The sequence below is a fragment of the Phytophthora infestans genome, genomic scaffold (genome assembly GCF_000142945.1).
Source record: "Phytophthora infestans T30-4 supercont1.7 genomic scaffold, whole genome shotgun sequence".
Lineage (NCBI taxonomy): Eukaryota > Oomycota > Peronosporomycetes > Peronosporales > Peronosporaceae > Phytophthora > Phytophthora infestans.
In genome coordinates, this window is record NW_003303752.1 from 3,110,948 (window position 1) to 3,129,487 (window position 18,540).

Consider the following 18,540-nt stretch of genomic DNA (forward strand, 5'->3'; position numbering starts at 1 on the left):
TCGTAAGCAACGTGGGCGTTCGGGCTGACCCAGACAAGGTCAAGGCCATAGCAGCATGGCCGACGCCCCGATCCCAGAAGGATCTTCGAAAGTGGTTGGGTTTGGCCAACTACCTTCACAAGTACAGCGCTGGGTACGCGGGCTTCGCTAAGCCCTTGTCGAGCCTCCTTCAGAAGGACGTCGACTGGCGCTGGGAGCAAGAGCACCAGGATGCTTTTGACAGCATCAAGGCCAGTCTCCAAGAGGCCCCTGTCCTGGCTCTGCCGGACGAGACGAAGCCGTTTAGCGTCGTCTGCGATGCCTCCGATTACGCCATCGGGTGTGCATTGCTGCAGGACGACACGGCTGGACAGGAACGAGTCATCTCATTCCAGTCCAGGCAGCTCAAAGCCGCCGAGCGGAACTACCCTGTCCATGACAAGGAGCTCCTGGCAATGAAATATGCCCTTGTGAAGTTCCGTGTTCACCTTCTGGGCTCTACGCCCTTTGTGATCTACACAGACCACGCGTCCTTTAGGACGGCGACTAACTCGCCTCACCTCTCCCAACGGATGGCGAGGTGGCTGTCCTTCTTCGCGGAATATAACTTCCGCGTCGAGTACAAGCCGGGCAAGCTCAACGTGCTTGCGGACGCCCTCTCTAGGCGTCCCGACTATGAGTTGGCCCACATCACGCGGGTGACAACGGATCTATATGATCGGATACGCATGGCGTATCGGGACGATGAGGCTGTCGCGCCTATCGTCAAGTTCCTTAAGGCCGGAACGAGCGCGAAGTCCGACTGGCTCTCGTCGCGACAGCGCTCACGGCTCCACCGATATGAGTTGAAGGAGGGCCTCCTCTATTATCGGGTAGAGCCCACTGATCCTCCACGGGTGGTTGTACCCAACGACGAGGATCTGAAGTTCGACATCCTCGCGGAGGCGCATGACGCGCCCTCCAGCGGCCACTTGGGCCGCGAGAAGACCTTTCTGTCGGTCTCTCAGTCCTTCTGGTGGACCCACATGTACAAGTGGGGTCGCCCGGTACGTCAAGACATGTGAAACATGTCAGCGGGTTAAACCCGCAGGGCACTCTTCGGCTCCACTACAGAGCCTGCCCGTACCGGCTGATTGTTGGAAGTCGATGAGTCTTGACTTCATCTTTGGGCTTCCCGCCGACGGACACGGCAACACCGGAATTTTGGTGTTCGTGTGTCGGCTGAGCAAGATGGTACATCTTGCTCCAGTTCCCGTCACTGTGACGGGCGAACAAACCGCAAGGTTGTTCGTCGATGGCGTGTTCCGCTATCACGGTCTCCCGGAGACGATTGTCTCGGACCGAGACCCGCGGTTCACTGCTGCGTTTTGGAAAACGCTGTTCCCTTTACTGGGAACTCGTCTGCAGATGTCCACTGCGGATCATCCGCAGACAGACGGCCAAACAGAGCGCGTCAATCGAGTGCTCGAGGACACTCTGCGCAGTGTGTGCGCGGCAGCGCCACGTACGTGGTCGACGCAGCTTCCAGTTGTTGAGTTTGCGCTCAACAACGCGGTGCACGCGTCCACGGGGTTCACGCCGTTCTACTTGAACGGCTTCCGCCACCCCAGAGTGCCTCTCACTCTTCGAGGAAACACTGACTCCTCTATTCTAAGTGGGGGAGAGGCTCGGAAAGCCCTTTCCTCCCAGGTCTCGGATGTGAGGCCAGTTTCGCTGCGGAAACAGGTGGAATCCTTTATGGATACCAAGCTGAACATTGTCAGCAGGGTCCGCGATGCCATGGCAGCGGCCCAGGATAGACAAAAGGAGTACTCAGACAAACATGGAAGAGGAAACTTAAGTGTATTTAAAGTGGGGGACTTAGTGCTATTAGACACGAGGAACCTACCGCTAGACACTGTCAGCTCTGTCGGCAGCAACAAGCTGAAGCACCGCTTCATCGGACCTTTTGCAGTCCTGGCCAGACATGGTGCGTCGTACACCATCGACCTTCCAAAGTCAATGACGACGCACCCGACGTTCTATGTCGGACGTCTTAAGCGGTACTTTGACCCGCAGGGGGTTGCTGACTCGCAGACCCCCCTTGACCCAGCTCCTCGAAGCGAGGGCCGGTCACAGTCGTCGACGAGGGCGTCGGAGCAGGCACCCAAGCCTCGGTCGGGACGGCAAGGCTGCGGTCAAGACCGTACGCCGGAGGGGCTCCATACGAACGGACCCCGGCGCCATACGCCGAGTACGCTGAGTACGCCGGGTACGCACCATACGCGTACGTCTGGGAGTGTGCCGCAGGCGTCTCCGGACGTGGCAACAAAGCCTCGATCCGTCAGATCATGCGAAAGGCCTCGTCCAGATCGGACGAAGAGGCCCGGCGGTCCACCCGCAGGTGCAGGCTCGCGACCTCTCGCTCCACCAGGTCCAGGCGACCCGCAAGACGAGCGAGCTCGCCCTGATTCCCGGCCTGGGCGGCAGCATTACCGCCAGTCCCAAGGCCAAGTGCAATCTCAAGCACGAGGAGACGTTGACGGAGGCGGTCAACCTCAGGGTCCCGTGTCGGACCCGCAGTCGGAGCACTCGAACGAGAGTGGCTCTCGGGAGGCGCCGAGTACTCGTACTCGTACGAGGGCACCTCCGCCCCTGCTTGACCGGAATGGAGAAGTCCACTTCCACGTGGAGCGGATCCTCCAGGAGCAACGGTGTCGCGGGAAGCGACAGCTCCTCGTGAAGTGGAGGGGTTATGCCCACTCCGAGAACTCGTGGGAGCCGATTGAACGGCTCCTGATTGACTGCCCGAAGGCTGTCGCAATCTGGGAACAGAAGCGGCGGCAGCTTCATAAGTAGTCCGGGGCTTCTTGCCCGAACGGGGTACGGATGATGAATACATACCGTACCCGCGCTCATCGTGAGCGCTAGAAGCCGCGCGCTTCAGGATGTCCCTTGGCAGCATACGCTTGCTGATCAAGTGGGCAAACCTCACACGAAGATCACGCTGGTCCAGGATGTGGGGCAGCTGCTGATCTTCATGGAGTTCCCGTAACTCCGTGGGCGAGTACTTGAGAGTCTCCACCCACGCCCAGAACATGTCCTCACAAGAACTCCATGTGGGACAGTTCTCGGGCATAACCCAGGGGTATCCCCAAACAGGATAGAGACCACCCCGGGTCTCGGACTTCTTACGACAAGTCGTGAAGTCCTTAAGGGGAATGCGGTGTGGCGCGAGAAGCACACACCGAGCAGCCTCCACGTTGTCGACGAACAACTGTTCTTTCTGAACAAGGGCTCGTTCATAGATGCCCCTAGAAGTGTGGCCGCCCACAAGGCCACGAGGAGCGACGAGAAGCTCTAAGAAGAGGTCAGCCCCAGAGCTCTCCTCGGGAGGCCAATACCCTCTTGAGTTGATGGCAGCTCCCTGGCTGACGGGTGCCGCCACCGAACCCCCACGCACACGCTGGGCAGCTTGGAAATCCTCCTGCTGCTGGTCGAGGTCATTCGAGACCTCCCGGGGCTCAACAATGGCACCCTCCTCTTCCTCTTCTTCCTCCTTCTCCTCCTCTTCATCCGAGGAGTCGAAGAGACTCTGATAGGAGCGTCGAGTCTCCTTCTCCTCGCGGAGTGGAGACTTAGAGGCGGTACGCTTCTTTGAGGGCTTGGCGCCTTCGGCTTTAGAGGCCTTAGCGCGCGCAAGACCCTCGGCAAGCGAGAGACGTTTGCGAGGACTCCCTTCCTCATCGCCACCGGCTTTGGGAGTGCCCTTAGCCTTAACGGCCGGACTCTCAGAGCGCACAGAGGTCCTGGGACTGTGATCACCGTGATCACTAGCGGACGACTGCACGCTGTCTTCTTTGTGCTCACTGGGCACTGGGCTGTGCCCTCCCACAGAGCCCGCAGGAGCATCATGAGTGCTCTCGAACTCGGCATCGTCCTCACTGCCCGAGTTGAACTCATGTTCTACGAACCGAGGGTTCGGACGATTGTCTGAAGACGAGGGCGACGGACTGCGGCGCCTGCTTGCGCGCTTGTCCGCAGCCGCGTCACCCGAGGATCCGATAGCCTCGGAGGCCACCTGAGTAGCCTCCTTGAGTGCAGAGCCTTTGCCGTGAGGCTTAGTGCTCTTGGCCTGCGCCTTACCGGCTGCAGCCTTGGAGCGTGTCTTAGCACCGCTCTTAGCAGTGCCACGAGGCATGTTAACGGTCGAAGTGGAGACCTTGACGAAGAGCGCACAGGTTGCTGCTCGAGGCTCTAACTGTAAAGTGAGCCTCCGCCGCGCTCGCGCGGCCGAGTCGATGGTTTTCGACTTTGAGAATGAGAGTTTGTGACGAACATCTCTTCATTCTGATTGGTCGGTAAACCGAACCTAAGTGGGGGAGGATGTAACGGGGTACGTAGCACTAAGTGTACCCTGGTTACATGAAGTGTGACACTTCACACTTCAGGAGTATGACATGTCATACTCCGGGATATTTGGTACAAGGTACCAAGGTCATTCAAAACCAACCATTGGTTAAATGACATTGCATTTCTATAGGTAACTGATAGTTTGTATTAACCACAAACTTAACCTACCTATAAATATACTCAGTTTACAATCTACCTTATTTAGGTCACTTCGCTCTCTTTAATTAAAGAGGGGACCTGTGAACTGCCGTTCACTGAGAGTTTGTATACTCTCGGAAGATAACTTCCTCTAGCGCAAGGTGCTGTGTGACCCCGTCACATGCGAGTTCCGACTTGCCATAATTTCATTTAGATCATTGTAGATAAAATGTCCCACGTACAGTTCGTGATCGACTTTTGTTCCATTTGACTTGTTATCAGGCGAAATCTTTGCTTAAGCATTTCAATCGCGCATTCAATAGCCATCCGGGCGCTACGAACATAATTAATACGTTTCTGAATCCGTGAAAGTTTGCCACCTCCTTCACGTGGTATATATAGAGCTAAACGCTCACAGCTGAGTATAATATAGGCATCCCCAAGAAAATGGCACTTACGAGGAATCGTATTTGGAACGGAATTACCGATTTCAAAGACATTCCAGGTCTTTTTGGCTTTGTAAGACCCCAGCGGCTTATCATAATTCATAAATCGCCGTCGATAGCTACAGTGAGCTTGCATATTAATTGCGGGGTAATATCCCTTACAACATCTCCGTTCGTATTAACTAGGTCAAAATTATTAAGAAAAGAAATTCATCTATAACTCCAAATATGTCTGGAAAACCTCTAACATCCGCGGATCCATCCATTAATTCCCACCCTGCGCTTGTTGCCGGCATTTGAATAAATCATCAGAACGCATTTGATTACGCGAAGGAACTCGTTTATCGTAGCAATTGCGTTCGGCTGCGATATACCCCATGCAAGTCCAGCATCCTTCATACGCCGGATGACGCTAGATACAGCAAAGGCAGGCTCGTCTTCTTTTCGAGAGAGTGATCGCGCCCGTGAGGTAGCTGAGGGAGGAGCATGAGGGCGGAAGTGCTACAAATGTTGACGAAGTTACGCTGAAAGCAGCGTAAACTGCTATGCAACAACGCATCGAAAACCGTAGACGCTAATAACGTGTCAAATCAATTATAGTTACAGTTAACAGATTTGGTTTTGTTCTCGAATTCGTGCTGTGGCCGAAGCTAACGCTTCTGCACACACCATCTCCAGGAGTAGCGGCGTAGCGGCTTCATCTATCTGATACGCTGTAGACATGGGCCTGCTGCCTTTTGCAATTAATACGTACTTAAAAGATTATCTTGCCTACTTTCCCACCACCTTGGGGGTGATCGTCGGGATATAAACCGTTGGCCAATCCGAATGCATCTCATACTTGCCCAGACCACGGTGAAATCAGGGCCTTAGTTAGAAGAAAAGTTATGCTCGACTGAAAACATTTTCTCGGAGATGGCTGGGTTTAGTATAAAAAACTTGTTTTGGTCTTTTATGAGTTAGAATCGAAGGAGAAGCTGACAGATGTTTTTCTGCCCGCTCAACGGACATTAGAACCACCTCAAAAGGGTGTCTGAAGGCTAGGTTTCACCACGATTGGAAGCTTGGTTCTCGGCCTGCAAGGTCACTCAAGGCACCTTGGAAGCTTCGTTTCCGCTTATCTGGACCAGATTCGCTCTTTATCAGCTACCCCGTTGCCAATTGCCGGCGCTACCGTGTCGGGGATACCATGGACAGCAAACCAGCCACCAAAGAGACAGCGAAACACCCCAGGACAGCGCGAGATCGCACCGCGGAGCTTGGTACCACGGCAGAAAACGATAGCACGGGAGAGCCGATATAAACTACGAAACCACGATAACACATACAATATAACCACATCATGACACCTCAAAAGTACGGTGGACCGTGTCAGATCACGAGAGCACGATACACGAGCGACAAAACCATGGAAAGACCGAAATTATGAAAGAGTGCAGTACTACGGAAGAGCATAAAACCATAAGAGAGTACCAATCAGCGTTATCCACTGGTATGTAGGAATCCAAAAAGCCAGGACGAGCATGGACGCCAACCAGTAGTACGGTGCGGAAGCGTACCGACCGCGATTTCGTACGGGGGCACATGAGATTACGGAATGGTTAGTGGCTTAAGTACAATATCACGGCGTAATGCTGTGGACGAACGCACACGCAACCCGGAAATAGACCAAAGCATGCGATACCACGAAGTACTTAGCGCTGCGACTACCTCATCACCAACAAACCATGCCACCCCGCCGCATAGCGGCGGCGAACCGCTTGTCGTACGAGTTACTATTACCCGTTCGAAAAACAAATAAAAGGAAGACATCTTTGATAATTAAAGCTGTTATTACGACCACGTGGACCAAGAAGCACACCTGACCGGCTCATGTGCGGAAAAATTTTAGACTGACTTTTCTATGTATAGCCAAGTAAGCCAGGTTTTCGACATAGTATTGCCAAGAGAGTGCCGACATATCAAATCTACGATTTTGGCGTTGCGGTAGGACAAAAATGCAGAATTTACTTGATTTAAGGGCCACCGATTGCGACAGTAGTTTGAGTCATTGATACGTGTAGCAGTGTATAAAATTTTATATTGACATAACACAGATTCTGAAGCAGAAATCGCTCTAAAGACAGCTCCGGCTATAGTGGCGCCGGATATAAGAGGAAATCGGGTATTAGAGCGGCTTGATCCGGTCCCAATTTGCTCCATATTTATATTAAGTCACATCTTCAGTAGGACTGTAAGAGTATAAGAGAGGCTGTCGGGCAAGGCAAAGTGTCGCATTACAGGAGAAATACATCCCACGTGCCTCACTTAAGAACTCCCCCAATAGTAAAATAATGGTTTCCTCGCGCGAACACCTCACTATCTACGAGAAAAACGAGCTCCGCCGTCATCACCTAACTATCCAGAGTCCTAAACACGTCGGTCTCCAGCAGTGGGTCGCCGCGTGCCTCAAGAAAAATCTTGACACTTCCACGGCGGTGAAGCAGCCTCTCGACTGCACTTCCAACGGCAACATGAAACATAAATTTCAGCATGCATCAATCAAGACCGAGCTTCTAGCGTTTGTCCATACTCAAGAAGCACGAGGGCTCCTCTCTGATGATCTTCTTCAAGCAAAGGCAAATGCACTCGTCGGCAACGAGGTCATTTCGCTGTCCTGGATTCAGCGTTTTAAGGTTCTCCACGGGATAACGCTGCATCGGATGCTTGGTGAAGCAGGATCTATCGACACTGCGGAGCTTGGACATCAACGCACAAAATTGATGCAGCTGCTTCATCATTCATCAAAAATTCTACTTGCTGCACGAAAAAAAAAATCTTACTTGCTGCACAATTGAGAACCCCTATTACAAACCACAAGATACTTTGATATGGATGAAATAGGTCTCTTTTATCGCATGTTACCCCGTGAAACGCTAGCGACAAGAGCAGTCGCAGGAAAGAAGAAGGACAAGGCGAGAATCACAGCTGGCTTGTACTGTAATCTTACTGGAACGGACATGTTGAAGCCTATTGTGATAAATAGGGCGGTAGCACCCCGCTACTATAAGGGCATCGGCGTAAGAGCAATTTCTATTGACTATTTCTCGAATCAGAAAGCATGGATGACGGACAATGTGTTTTTAGAATGGGTGCGTGTCCTGAATCTAAAAATGCATGCCGTAAAGTACTTATACTGGTCGTCAATGCATCTAGCCATGCAGAAGTTGCGATGAACATGTTCAAGTACACTTTCTGTCTAAAATCACAGCTTCGCATTTCTAGCCGATGGACACGGGAATTATTCGCAAATTAAAGCTGAAATACAAGAAATTACTCGTGCAGTGGGTTGTCAAGCAAAGTAAAGCTCAAAAGCGCTTGGACTTGCTCACAACAATTAAATTTGTTGTAGACGCATGAGGTTCAGTGTCGAAAGTGACAATTTGGCACTGCTGGTGTCACACGAGGATTGTGTCGGGGAGCATGAGCTCTCAAGTAGAGCAAGACGCCGAACATATTACAAAATTAGATAGTGGGGATTAAGATGTGTTGATATCAAGATTAGAGCTGGAGGACCCTTTAAGTGCTGAGAGCTACATTGCTATTAAAGATGCTGTCGAGACAAGTATGGAGAGCGAGGAAAACATCGTCGGTTCACCGAGTGACAGCGCTTGCAGTTTGTTAGAGGAGATGCCATTTTCGCACAGTGAAGCTCTGTCTGCTGCTCGAAAACGGCAGGTCTATATGATTGCCCGTGGTTTGCAGGATACTGAAGCTCAGAAGCTCGTTGATGTCCGCCGCAGATTGACTATCAATTCCAAGCGACAGACTTCTATCACAGCTTTCGTTTATGAAGTTAAGTAGGCTCATATGATTAATAATATTAGAAAAACTGAAAATCAGTTTTTCTCTTATAAGTGTTAAATTTTACAAGAGAGGTATCTGGCAAACACCTCCACGGGTTGTCTGTACTAAAAATCTAAAGGACTAAAATTGATTACAGTTTTGCTCTTAAAAAAGGAGGCTATGCAAAATAATACCCGCTGACACTGTATCTTTGTGAAAGCAAAAGATGCCTAATTTAAAACCTTATAACGACAATAACGCTACTGTACCTTGAAAATTATAGTCAAATTAGGAGAACCTTATTGAAGCAAAATACTGTAATGGAAAGTATCATTCCGAAAGTGCACGGTCTGCCAGATGTCGGTGATGCAGGCTCGTCGAAATCTCATGTTTCGCGAGCGCTACATAAAAAGCGATCATTCATCTCATGACGTCACAGATACTACTGTCACCAAATGAAGAGTTTGGTTTTGCTCTTTCATTCGTGTGTCGGTCTGATCAATGTGTTATTGTGCTGCATTTTCGGTGGCACAAGGGGGCTTATGACATCAGCCAAGACTTGTCGACGAAGAGCACCGATGCGTTCTTGGTGGCACCATTACCACACACACAGCCACGCACCATTCGTATACACCCCGCCTCTTTGCCACAATGGCTCGCCGTCACCATGCCAGCCACGCCGCTCCCAAGCCGTTCAAGGACATGTCCTTCTCGTTCGCCTGTGGTGGCTACCTCAAGATGTACCTCTTTGGCGTTGCTAAAGCGCTGCAGGAGTTCGAGCTGGAGAAAGACGCACGGCTTATCGGATGCTCTGCGGGGGCGCTGACGGCCACCGGGCTAGCGTTGCGCTGCAACTTCGACGGTATTCGAGACTACGTGCTAAACCACGTCATCCCTGGAGCACATGTGTTCCCTGGCGGGTATTTCGGTGCACGGAAATTTCTACTGGACACACTGAATGCCGAAGGCAAACTGCACCAGTATGAGAAGCTCAATGTATCGCAACAACTCACGGTTGTCTACACGTCGCTATCGGCGCTGTCGTCGCGTCGGCTAACGACGTTCGAATCGCAGCAGCACCTGACGGACAGTCTTATGGCCTCATGCTGCGCTACACCTATTGCTGGAATGCCCTTCAGACTTGGTGGGGAGTGGGTCATGGATGGTGGGATCTTGGACTTTCAACCGGTCTACGACGAGAAAACCGTGACTGTGAGTCCGCTCTACTGCACTGGAGCAGATATCAAGCCGTCGGTGTACGTGCCGATATGGTGGGCTATGCTGCCGCCGCGTGTGCAAGACGTCGAGTGGCTCTTCGATTTGGGATATGAAGACGGACTCAAGTGGATCGTTAAGAACGGTCTCACTGGAAATCGCAAAAATGTGGTCATCCCAAACAAAAGTGGCAAATACGCGAGCGAGTGGAGCACGACCGTGGGCCGTGTGGTTGGATACCGTGGCTTTGAGAGTCGAGTGCTGGATGCTCTTTTCGTGGGGCTCTTTGTGTGCCTCTGGCGTCCACTCGCCTTCATGTGTCTGTACCTGGAACTGTACCTGCAGGCCATCGTTTCGGGTAGCAAGGCCGTGGTCTTCGGGGCCGCGGCAAAGCTATTCATCTCGAACATTGTTATGGCGATGCTGGCAGTGGCAACTGTTACTCAAGGTTTTCAGCATACGTTGCTCTTCATGCTCGGTTTGACCGCGACTGGATTCTTCTTAGGTGCGATGGTGCTGCTGGTCGGTGGCTTGCAACAGGCTGCGACGGTTGCCTCAAACGACTGGCAGCGATGCCGCTCCTGCGTGCGCAGCATCACCAGTCTGTCACTTTTTCTCCGTTGCATGCCAGTGCTCGGCTCTTTCATACAGATCAAGCGTCACGAGTTCCTACTGCAACACTCACTGGTGTATCGCATCGCCATGTACTGCATGTAGCTAGCCGGTCACCTACTACAGTACTGTAGTATTTTATTATAACGAAATTCTGGCGAAGGTTAGAATGCAGCCTTACCTAGATCTTTGTTATGTGTGGAAGTAGATTCACTAAGAGACGTGTAATTTTCATCATTGCAAGCTTCATGACATCACGCGCTGTAACGGAGGGCGCAGACACAGCTACCTGCCTTGCATGTCCATTGCAGCCAGTCATCGCAGCTTGCGACGCGCAAGTAGACACGCACAAACGTTGTGGTAAACGAAAGGTTTTGCAACCAACTGCGGACGATACACAATGTAAAATGGGAAGCGTACATGCATTGCGACACATCCCATTTTTCAAGCAGCGAGTGGGGTGACGTAAGTGGGAGCTGCTTTACGCAAACAAAATGTCTTCTACCATTTAAAAGAACAAGAATTTGAAAAGATAAACTATAAGTAGTCTCTCGTTGTTGTTGCTTTAAACTTGGAAACATTATTGATTGCCGACACTGACGAACACATGCTATAATATCCTCACTTTTCGCCATGTTCACAAGAATAAATTACACATACATGGCATAACATGGCGCGGTGGGTCGCTTCTATCTCATCACGGCGGTAAGGGACAGCTTTCATCATCATAGCGCGAACTGGTCCGCGTAGATTCCTTGGACGCCGAACGTGTCGGTAAAACGAGTGACCTGAATTGCTCCTCCAAGCTTAGTAGTCGAGTGTCCTTGGTGCTTTGCGAACGCTGCCTCGCCGTAGATCGGGTCACTCGGGTGAGGATCCATGTTGACCTTGCGTAGCGTGAGGTCCGTGAAGCGCAGCAGCTTGAGCTCAAGACGGTACATGAGCATCATCATGCGTAGCGCGTTGGCTTCGTCTTCAAACGCAGCAATTACTGCCGTGTCCTTCCAATTACGACGGCGCCAGGTACGCAGTGCTTTGATCCACTGCTCCTGAGTCTCGGGAGTCGACGCGCCTAGCACAATTCGCGTACGTCGGAAGTGCTTGATCGAGCGATCTGTGTCATGCACCGAGCGGACAGGGCTGAGCTCTAAGTAGAAGCGGTTGGGCGTCAGTCCACCGTCGATCGGTTGCACCAGTACGCGGTGGCGAGTGAGTGAGAACTGGCCAATGAAGCGCCCGTCCTTCTTGTCGTAGTACCGCAACATACCGCCTTCCAACTCGAAAAAGAGAGGGTCCTATTCAAGAAGAGCACGTCAGCAATGGCGGATGCATGAGAAGAAAGACTATCGACGCACCGCCTGTCGTCCGATATCGTGCAGCAGCAAATATCCTTCGTAGTCTGCCATGATCTCTCCGTTGTGGTGCTTGCGCAAGTAGCTCGAGGAAGAGTCGCTGCTGGGAATGGCCAGCGGCGGTTAACAACGTTGGTGCTGGCTAGCAAGTTCCGTACTGTGGTCTTTGCTTTCGCGTCGGTCTGCTCAGGCGCGTTCTGGTCATCATGGGAGCATCCGGAGTCCAGACCATGCTCCGTTACGGCTGTTGAGAGACTGACCCGAAGCTGAAGCCATCTTCAGTAATGCTGTAAGATCGGCCCATGCCATAGCATAGTGAAAGATTGAACAAATGACGGGGTACCTTGCTAACAGCAAGATCAGTATGCTAGTAGAAGATTTTAAATCTCTAACTTCTGGTTGCGTGGGAAGCAATATGCTAGCAATATGCTCTGAGCTCAACAGGAAAATACAAGTCTAACCTGCCCTAAGACTTCAATTTTGACCAGTTCTCGTGACTGGAGCGCCATGAATGAGGTGGAGGTGGAAGCGAATAGCGATATTTTCGGTGCGTGCGGTGCCGCGAGTGTGACGGCGGCCGAACCTCGCTGGACTGATGCCTGCCAGCTCAGTTTTCGCTTTGGATGAACACGTGGCAGCTTAGTATATCAGCGGTCGGCTGAACTGTGCGCCACCGGGACTAGCGACCAAACCAAGTGGCGAGCCGCAATCTTGGGGAGGCCACCATATTCCACAAACCGTGTAGCTTACGCCGTAGATGGCACCAAGGTGAGCACCACGCGGCCACCACACGTACGCAGTGATCTGCGGCATTGGAACTCGTTACAAAACGGCTACATACTCATGTATTACCTCAGGTAATTTACCTGTACATGTACAGGAAAATCCTCAAGGGCAAGTACACTGTACATGTGCTTGCCCTTGAGGATTTTTCTTCAAGTGTATGCTGATCACCGCGATCCAGCTGTTGGCTGTGCAATGGTTTCAGAGCATTGCTTTAACGACTTTGGCAGGCCTTGCGAAAGCTGCATGACGACGGTGCTCGACGCGCAATCCGATTGCGAGTCTCGATCAGGTTTCCAGCACAACAAAATGACTACCGGTACAGTACATGTACATGTACGTTGGTAAATGAAGTGTCATCATGACACCGTCCTGTGCAGGCCTGTGGGCTGCAGCCCTGCTGGTGCAATGGAAGCTCTACACGTTCGAGACGACGAAGAGTACGATGCGGCGATCACCACGTGTTCAGTAACGGGAAGGATAATAAGCTCGCAACTCTGACTGACGGCGCATATCCTGCAAGTACTACATGTACACATGAAACCCGGGCGACGAAGCTCGGAAGGCAATTGCTAGAGATCATCGCTCTGGTCAGCATGACGTTGGCGTTTGAGACAAGTATGTAAATCACGGCCTCCTCTGGATACACTGCTGCCCGCTTCGGCTATAACCGCCGTGGGCTTTCCAGTAGCTTCCGCCGCGTCGACGTCCAATTGCCTCAATCGGCGCCCGCTGGTTGTCAACAAGTATCATGAGCCTTTCGTCGCCGTCTCGCCGCATCAAGTCTTGTGTCACAACACTGTTGTGCGCGCGATACATTTGACGAGGGGAGCACAATCAGCAGCAAAACAGGGGAAAGCCTGGAACAGCATTACACACACGATTTAGCCAATGGGAGCCCGTCTGGTGCTGACCACATCCTCCAAAACCACATACGTTTCAAGGTATTTTACTGCTATGATCAAAAAGCATACATTAAACAGCTCATTCATCCTGTAAAATTCGATTCTAAAGGACATGCCTTAAAACTGCACCTACAATACTGCTTTCATAGAAAATCCATCTTCGGTTTTCAATCACACACACTCTCTTCCTTCTTCACTTGCGCTCACTATCCAAAGCGCCGCGCTAGGAGCTTTACTGCGCCCTCTATTTAAAGCACTGAATGTGTATACGGCCTCCAGGTGCCGCGCGCTCGGCTCGGGCCGAGCGGGCCGCTGCCAAGGCTGTCGCGGCCGGAGGCTCGCGCGCTTCGCTTACCATGCGACCGCGCTCGTTCTCCAACGTCTCCACGGCCTCGAGTAGCTGGTCCCCTACAGGCATCAACGGCGCTTCGCGCGACACGGTCTCGGGCCGCTGGGTCGAGGACGCGGCCGCCCGTACGTGCGCCAAGTGCGAGAAGGCCTTCTCTCTCGTGAACCGCCGCCACCACTGTCGTGTGTGTGGCGAGATCTTCTGTCACGCCTGCTCCCGGACGCGTATGGTACTCGCCACGAACCCCGGCGAGATCCCGCGCCGTCAGCGTGTATGTGACCCATGCGCCACCCACGCGCACAGCAGCGCCGTGTTGTACGAAGCCGAGGAGACGGCGGTGGGCCCGCGTTTCCACACCACGACAGAGATCAGCGAGAACCCCGTAGTCACGGAGGAGCTGCTGCTGGCCAAGGAGAAACAAGATAATAACGCCGTCGTCAAGACGCAGCGCAATAGTGCGGACGCGGACAGCAGCCTGAGTTTCATGGTGGCCTCGGCCGTGGGCTTCGCGGCCGCCTTCTGGTTTCTCAAGGATGAAGTGGCCATGTCCAACCCAGCCATCTGGATCCTACTGGCCGGCTTTGTCAAGAACGTGTACGAGATCGTCCTGAGGATAAGTGCCGCCAGACAATTCACAGACGGCGTGACGGACCTGGAAGATGCCGAGAAGATTTTTAGTGGCATGGACCTGGACGCCACGGACGACCTGTCCACCACAACCGCTACATCCACGTCGGCCGTGTCGGAGAAGCCTAAGGAGGACAAATACGCCAGTGTCAAGATCACCCCTGCGCTGAGTGACGAGCTCATTGCCAGCTCTCAAAAGTCGCTGGACAAAGTCCTAGAACTGGCCAACTCGGACGTGGCCACGGATTCGGCCTGGAGCGTGGAGATCCCCACCACAGAGAACGTGACCGTCCACTCTCGTGATGGCAAGCCGTCGCGTATTTACAAATGTGAGGGTGAGATCCCACTCTCCCCCGATGAGTTATTTGATGAACTGTATACGAACCTGGAGACGAGCAATGTGTGGAATGTGACGGCAGCTGAGAGCAACGTGATCTGCAAGCTGGACGAGACAACGGACCTGGTTCACCTCATCTCGGCCCCCGCTCTAGGTGGCGTCATTTCCAGTCGTGACTTTGTTAACACCCGCACATGGCGTCGCCAGGATGGCGGCGGATACGTAATCGCCAACAGCTACGCCGGCAAGAACGTTCTGAAGCCTCAAAAGGGAATCACTCGTGGTGAGAACGGCCCGACGGGCTGGGTCATCCTGCCCCATCCGACGTCTCCGTTCAAGAGCCGTCTCATCTGGATCCTCAACATGGACATCAAGGGCTACTTCCCGTCCAGTGTCATCCGCAAGGGCTCCATCGGTGAAGTCTCTTGCTTCGTGCGTAACCTGCGTCGCTACATTGCTGAGAAGAACGGCACGGACGAGCTCGCTGCCGAGGCTTCCCCTGAGATGCCATAAATTCAATCAGCTATCAGAAAAAAATCATGACCAATGACGAGTGATGTTGCTACTGAGCCAAGGCGGGCACTGTGAGCGGAGCGAACGCTTGCTTCTGCGCGCTTTGAGCTGTCAGTATGGCTCTAGTCTTGGTTGTATGTCTCTTGTGTCCGTTTTCTCTTAGTGGAGCTGTCGAGTTCAACGGAAAGCTCGACCAATTAGCTCCCATCTACCACTACAACTCAATCAAGGCCAAGCGAGGATGAAACCCTGCGACCGCCACTCCATCGTGTCACCTGTGAGCTTAACGGAATGCAGTCGGAATGACGCGATACCCATAAACTTTTACATTTTTACTATTTGCTTTTTCATATTTTTGTTGGAACGATGATACAATAAAAATACTACGATAAGTTTACTATTTCTTTTCTTTCCTTTTGTGTTGCAATCTTTTACCCATCCACGCCTACTTTAGCGTTAGTTGTGGGTTTTGTGGCACCCCACGGTAAGGTGGGGACAGCGAAAGCGTTGACGACAGTAGCCATGTTGATATGTGTGACTGGCGGTGGCCTTGTGTCAAGATCCCGAGCAGTGTTGACAACTTCAACAGCTTCTTCTTCTGTTTCTGAGTCCGGCGTAGCAGTGCGTCCAGCATATTTCGTAGGGGAAGTCGCTTTACTTGTGGCTTTTGCGTTTGCAGCTGCTACGCTGAATTTGGACAAGGCTTTCGAGACAGCGGCTGCAGAGCCGAAAGATGCCAACGCTTGTGTGCTAGCACTAAGTCCTGATGCTGTAGCAGCGAGATCGTTGCGATCCCAGTACCACCCAAGCACGCGACTCACTGTCCATTCAGGAACTTCATCGTCGTCGAGCTCGTCCCAAACGTTACAGAATAAATTCCTGGTAATTAATTTGTCACCTTCAAGTTGTATCGCCACGTCGATGAGTGCATCAACGTGATCTTCCTTCATTGCCATGAGGAATAACACGTCGGTGAAGCCCAATCCACGTGAGAACTGGTCTCGCTCTTCAGCACGATCCGCTTCTTGTTCGGATAGACGTTCCCATGTGGACATGACGATAGCCATGAAAATATTAAGCATGAGGATACAGAAGACGGTATTCCCTGTGTAAATAAAGATGGCACTGAAGATACCACCTTGGTCATAAATCGGACCCGGATCGTACAGTCCAAAGTTGAGTTCGAAGACACGGAAAAATGCCCGTGGGAATGTCGCCCACTCGGTGAAATTCAATCCATATAGCATGTGGCCGGCAAAGGAATAGCCCACGATGACCGAGAAGTAGATTGGGATGAAGGATATCACCTCGGGCATTGCGCCGTACACACTACGCATGAGACGTCGCCCTCCTTTTGTTACTTGGAAATATTTGAGTGCACGTGCTGTCAGTAGCAAAATGTTGAGAAGATTTAGACCCAATAGTATCCGATCCCAGATCATCAGTGGCAGCGGGTTGATGTACTCGTCGAATGTCTTGAGCTTGAGCAGTTTCTGGCGTGTAGCTGTTTTCTGACTGCAGTATCTCCAAATAATGATAGCCACGTTCACTAAGATGTTCCCCCAGTCGCCGATATTGTTCATCAATCCGTATCGAGCGATGTACTGGAAAAAAAATACAAGCAGAGCGAAGATTAGCTACACACTTTGGATCAGTTTTTCAATATTGACACTTACAATTCGATAGTTGCCTCCGGAAAGCACGCAGACGTCCCAAAGTTCGAGTAGGGCAAAGTAGGCGACGTGGCCGATGAAAAGTGCTTCTAGAATCACACGAACAATGTTTTTCTTCGCGTTAAAGTCGTACGGCTCGAGATTTAATACAAGAACGTCAGAAGAAGGCGTTACTCCGCCTGCGAGATTAAAATCTATCGTCAAATGTACGATCGATAGGACACGAAGAGAGGGATTATACAGAGCCAAAACGACCACCACTTCCTTGGTTTGACGATCCAACCAGCCGTATTGTTGCATCGAATTGGCCTTTGCCAGTTCGTTGGCACCATTAGTGGTGCTACGGAGGAAAAATGTCTGGTACCCGCTGATGTCTGAATTGTTGTCGGTCGAATACGAAAACATGTCGAGCGATTGGAGCTTCACTGAGCTCTCGTTGGTTCCGTCAGTGATGCCAAAATCTTCGATCGCCTCTTGCTTAGTGGAGTAACACGTTTTGTTTTGGAGCAGTGGCGTGTCGCTATAGCAGCTGCTACCTTTGTTGTCAGGGTCACTGAAGTTTAGTGCCGCATATCGAGTTTGCCACAAGTGAAATCCCCCTAGAATAACCGTGTGAGACGCTAATGTGTAGGCTTCGCTTCCACCACTTCCAGAGTACATGATGCTTAGAAACGAGTTGATAAACCAATCCCAGAAATCGTTTACACTCGTGATGTCATTGAAGACAATACTCGATGTTCCTTGGGGAGTCTTCAGTAACTCTGTTTCCACAATATTTTGTACTACAGAACCTGATCAATAGTAATATTTACGAGGTTAGACGAGTGCAGGAAATTTACGCAACTCGCCACGTACGGCCAGAGATGTTTCGGTCCATGAGGAGAGCTGTCAAGTAGATGGAGACGAATGTTATAAATGCCAGCAACTTTCTCGATAATAGTCGGAATTTGCGTTTCTCCTTGAGGTCTCGAAGCAGAAATGTCTGTGGAATGCCGATCGGTCGAGGCTTCGGCATAGCGGCCATCGATGTCACAAAACTCGGCAACGCCTTCATGGCTACCACTTGGCCGATCAAACTCTGTTACCGCCACCTTGAGCACAGTACTAAACGCCTCTGCTGGTTGCTAGCATGCTATTCTAGAAACTACTGATGGCCATCCTCATCACCTAATTTGGGAACTTCTTCTAAACTAGGTCAAGGACCATGAGAGATGCCTGAACCAGTTCATGTCGTCTATCTGTCAAGTAGATTTTATGGGCTCTGGTAACTAATTCTCAATACGTGCTTGTGTTTGTGGCTAACATACCCAAAGGAAGGACAGATCCCGGCGTTGCTCGGCGTGGTCCATAACTGATGTCTGGACACCATCGTCGTCTTTGCGAGCTACTGGCGG

At 51.6% G+C, this 18,540-nt stretch overlaps 4 protein-coding genes across 4 annotated transcripts; 2 read left to right on the forward strand and 2 right to left on the reverse strand.

Moving 5' to 3' along the window:
- Positions 1-9,431: 9,431 nt before the first annotated feature.
- PITG_05419 (patatin-like phospholipase, putative) lies at positions 9,432-10,712 on the forward strand (the record flags this gene model as incomplete). The annotated part of the gene is made up of 1 exon (XM_002999023.1): positions 9,432-10,712. The coding sequence occupies one exon, from the start codon at positions 9,432-9,434 to the stop codon at positions 10,710-10,712; it is 1,281 nt and encodes a 426-aa protein (XP_002999069.1).
- A 620-nt stretch (positions 10,713-11,332) lies between these two features.
- Positions 11,333-12,013, reverse strand: PITG_05420 (uncharacterized protein; the record flags this gene model as incomplete). The annotated part of the gene is made up of 2 exons (XM_002999024.1): positions 11,333-11,902; positions 11,963-12,013. The coding sequence occupies 2 exons, from the start codon at positions 12,011-12,013 to the stop codon at positions 11,333-11,335; spliced, it is 621 nt and encodes a 206-aa protein (XP_002999070.1).
- A 1,871-nt stretch (positions 12,014-13,884) lies between these two features.
- PITG_05421 (uncharacterized protein) lies at positions 13,885-15,829 on the forward strand (the record flags this gene model as incomplete). Its single annotated transcript, XM_002999025.1, has 1 exon — positions 13,885-15,829. One exon carries the CDS (start codon positions 14,004-14,006, stop codon positions 15,471-15,473), a length of 1,470 nt encoding a protein of 489 aa, XP_002999071.1.
- A 75-nt stretch (positions 15,830-15,904) lies between these two features.
- On the reverse strand, positions 15,905-18,200 carry PITG_05422 (Polycystin Cation Channel (PCC) Family; the record flags this gene model as incomplete). The annotated part of the gene is made up of 4 exons (XM_002999026.1): positions 15,905-16,833; positions 16,891-17,077; positions 17,144-17,937; positions 18,002-18,200. 4 exons carry the CDS (start codon positions 18,198-18,200, stop codon positions 15,905-15,907), a joined length of 2,109 nt encoding a protein of 702 aa, XP_002999072.1.
- Positions 18,201-18,540: the final 340 nt, after the last annotated feature.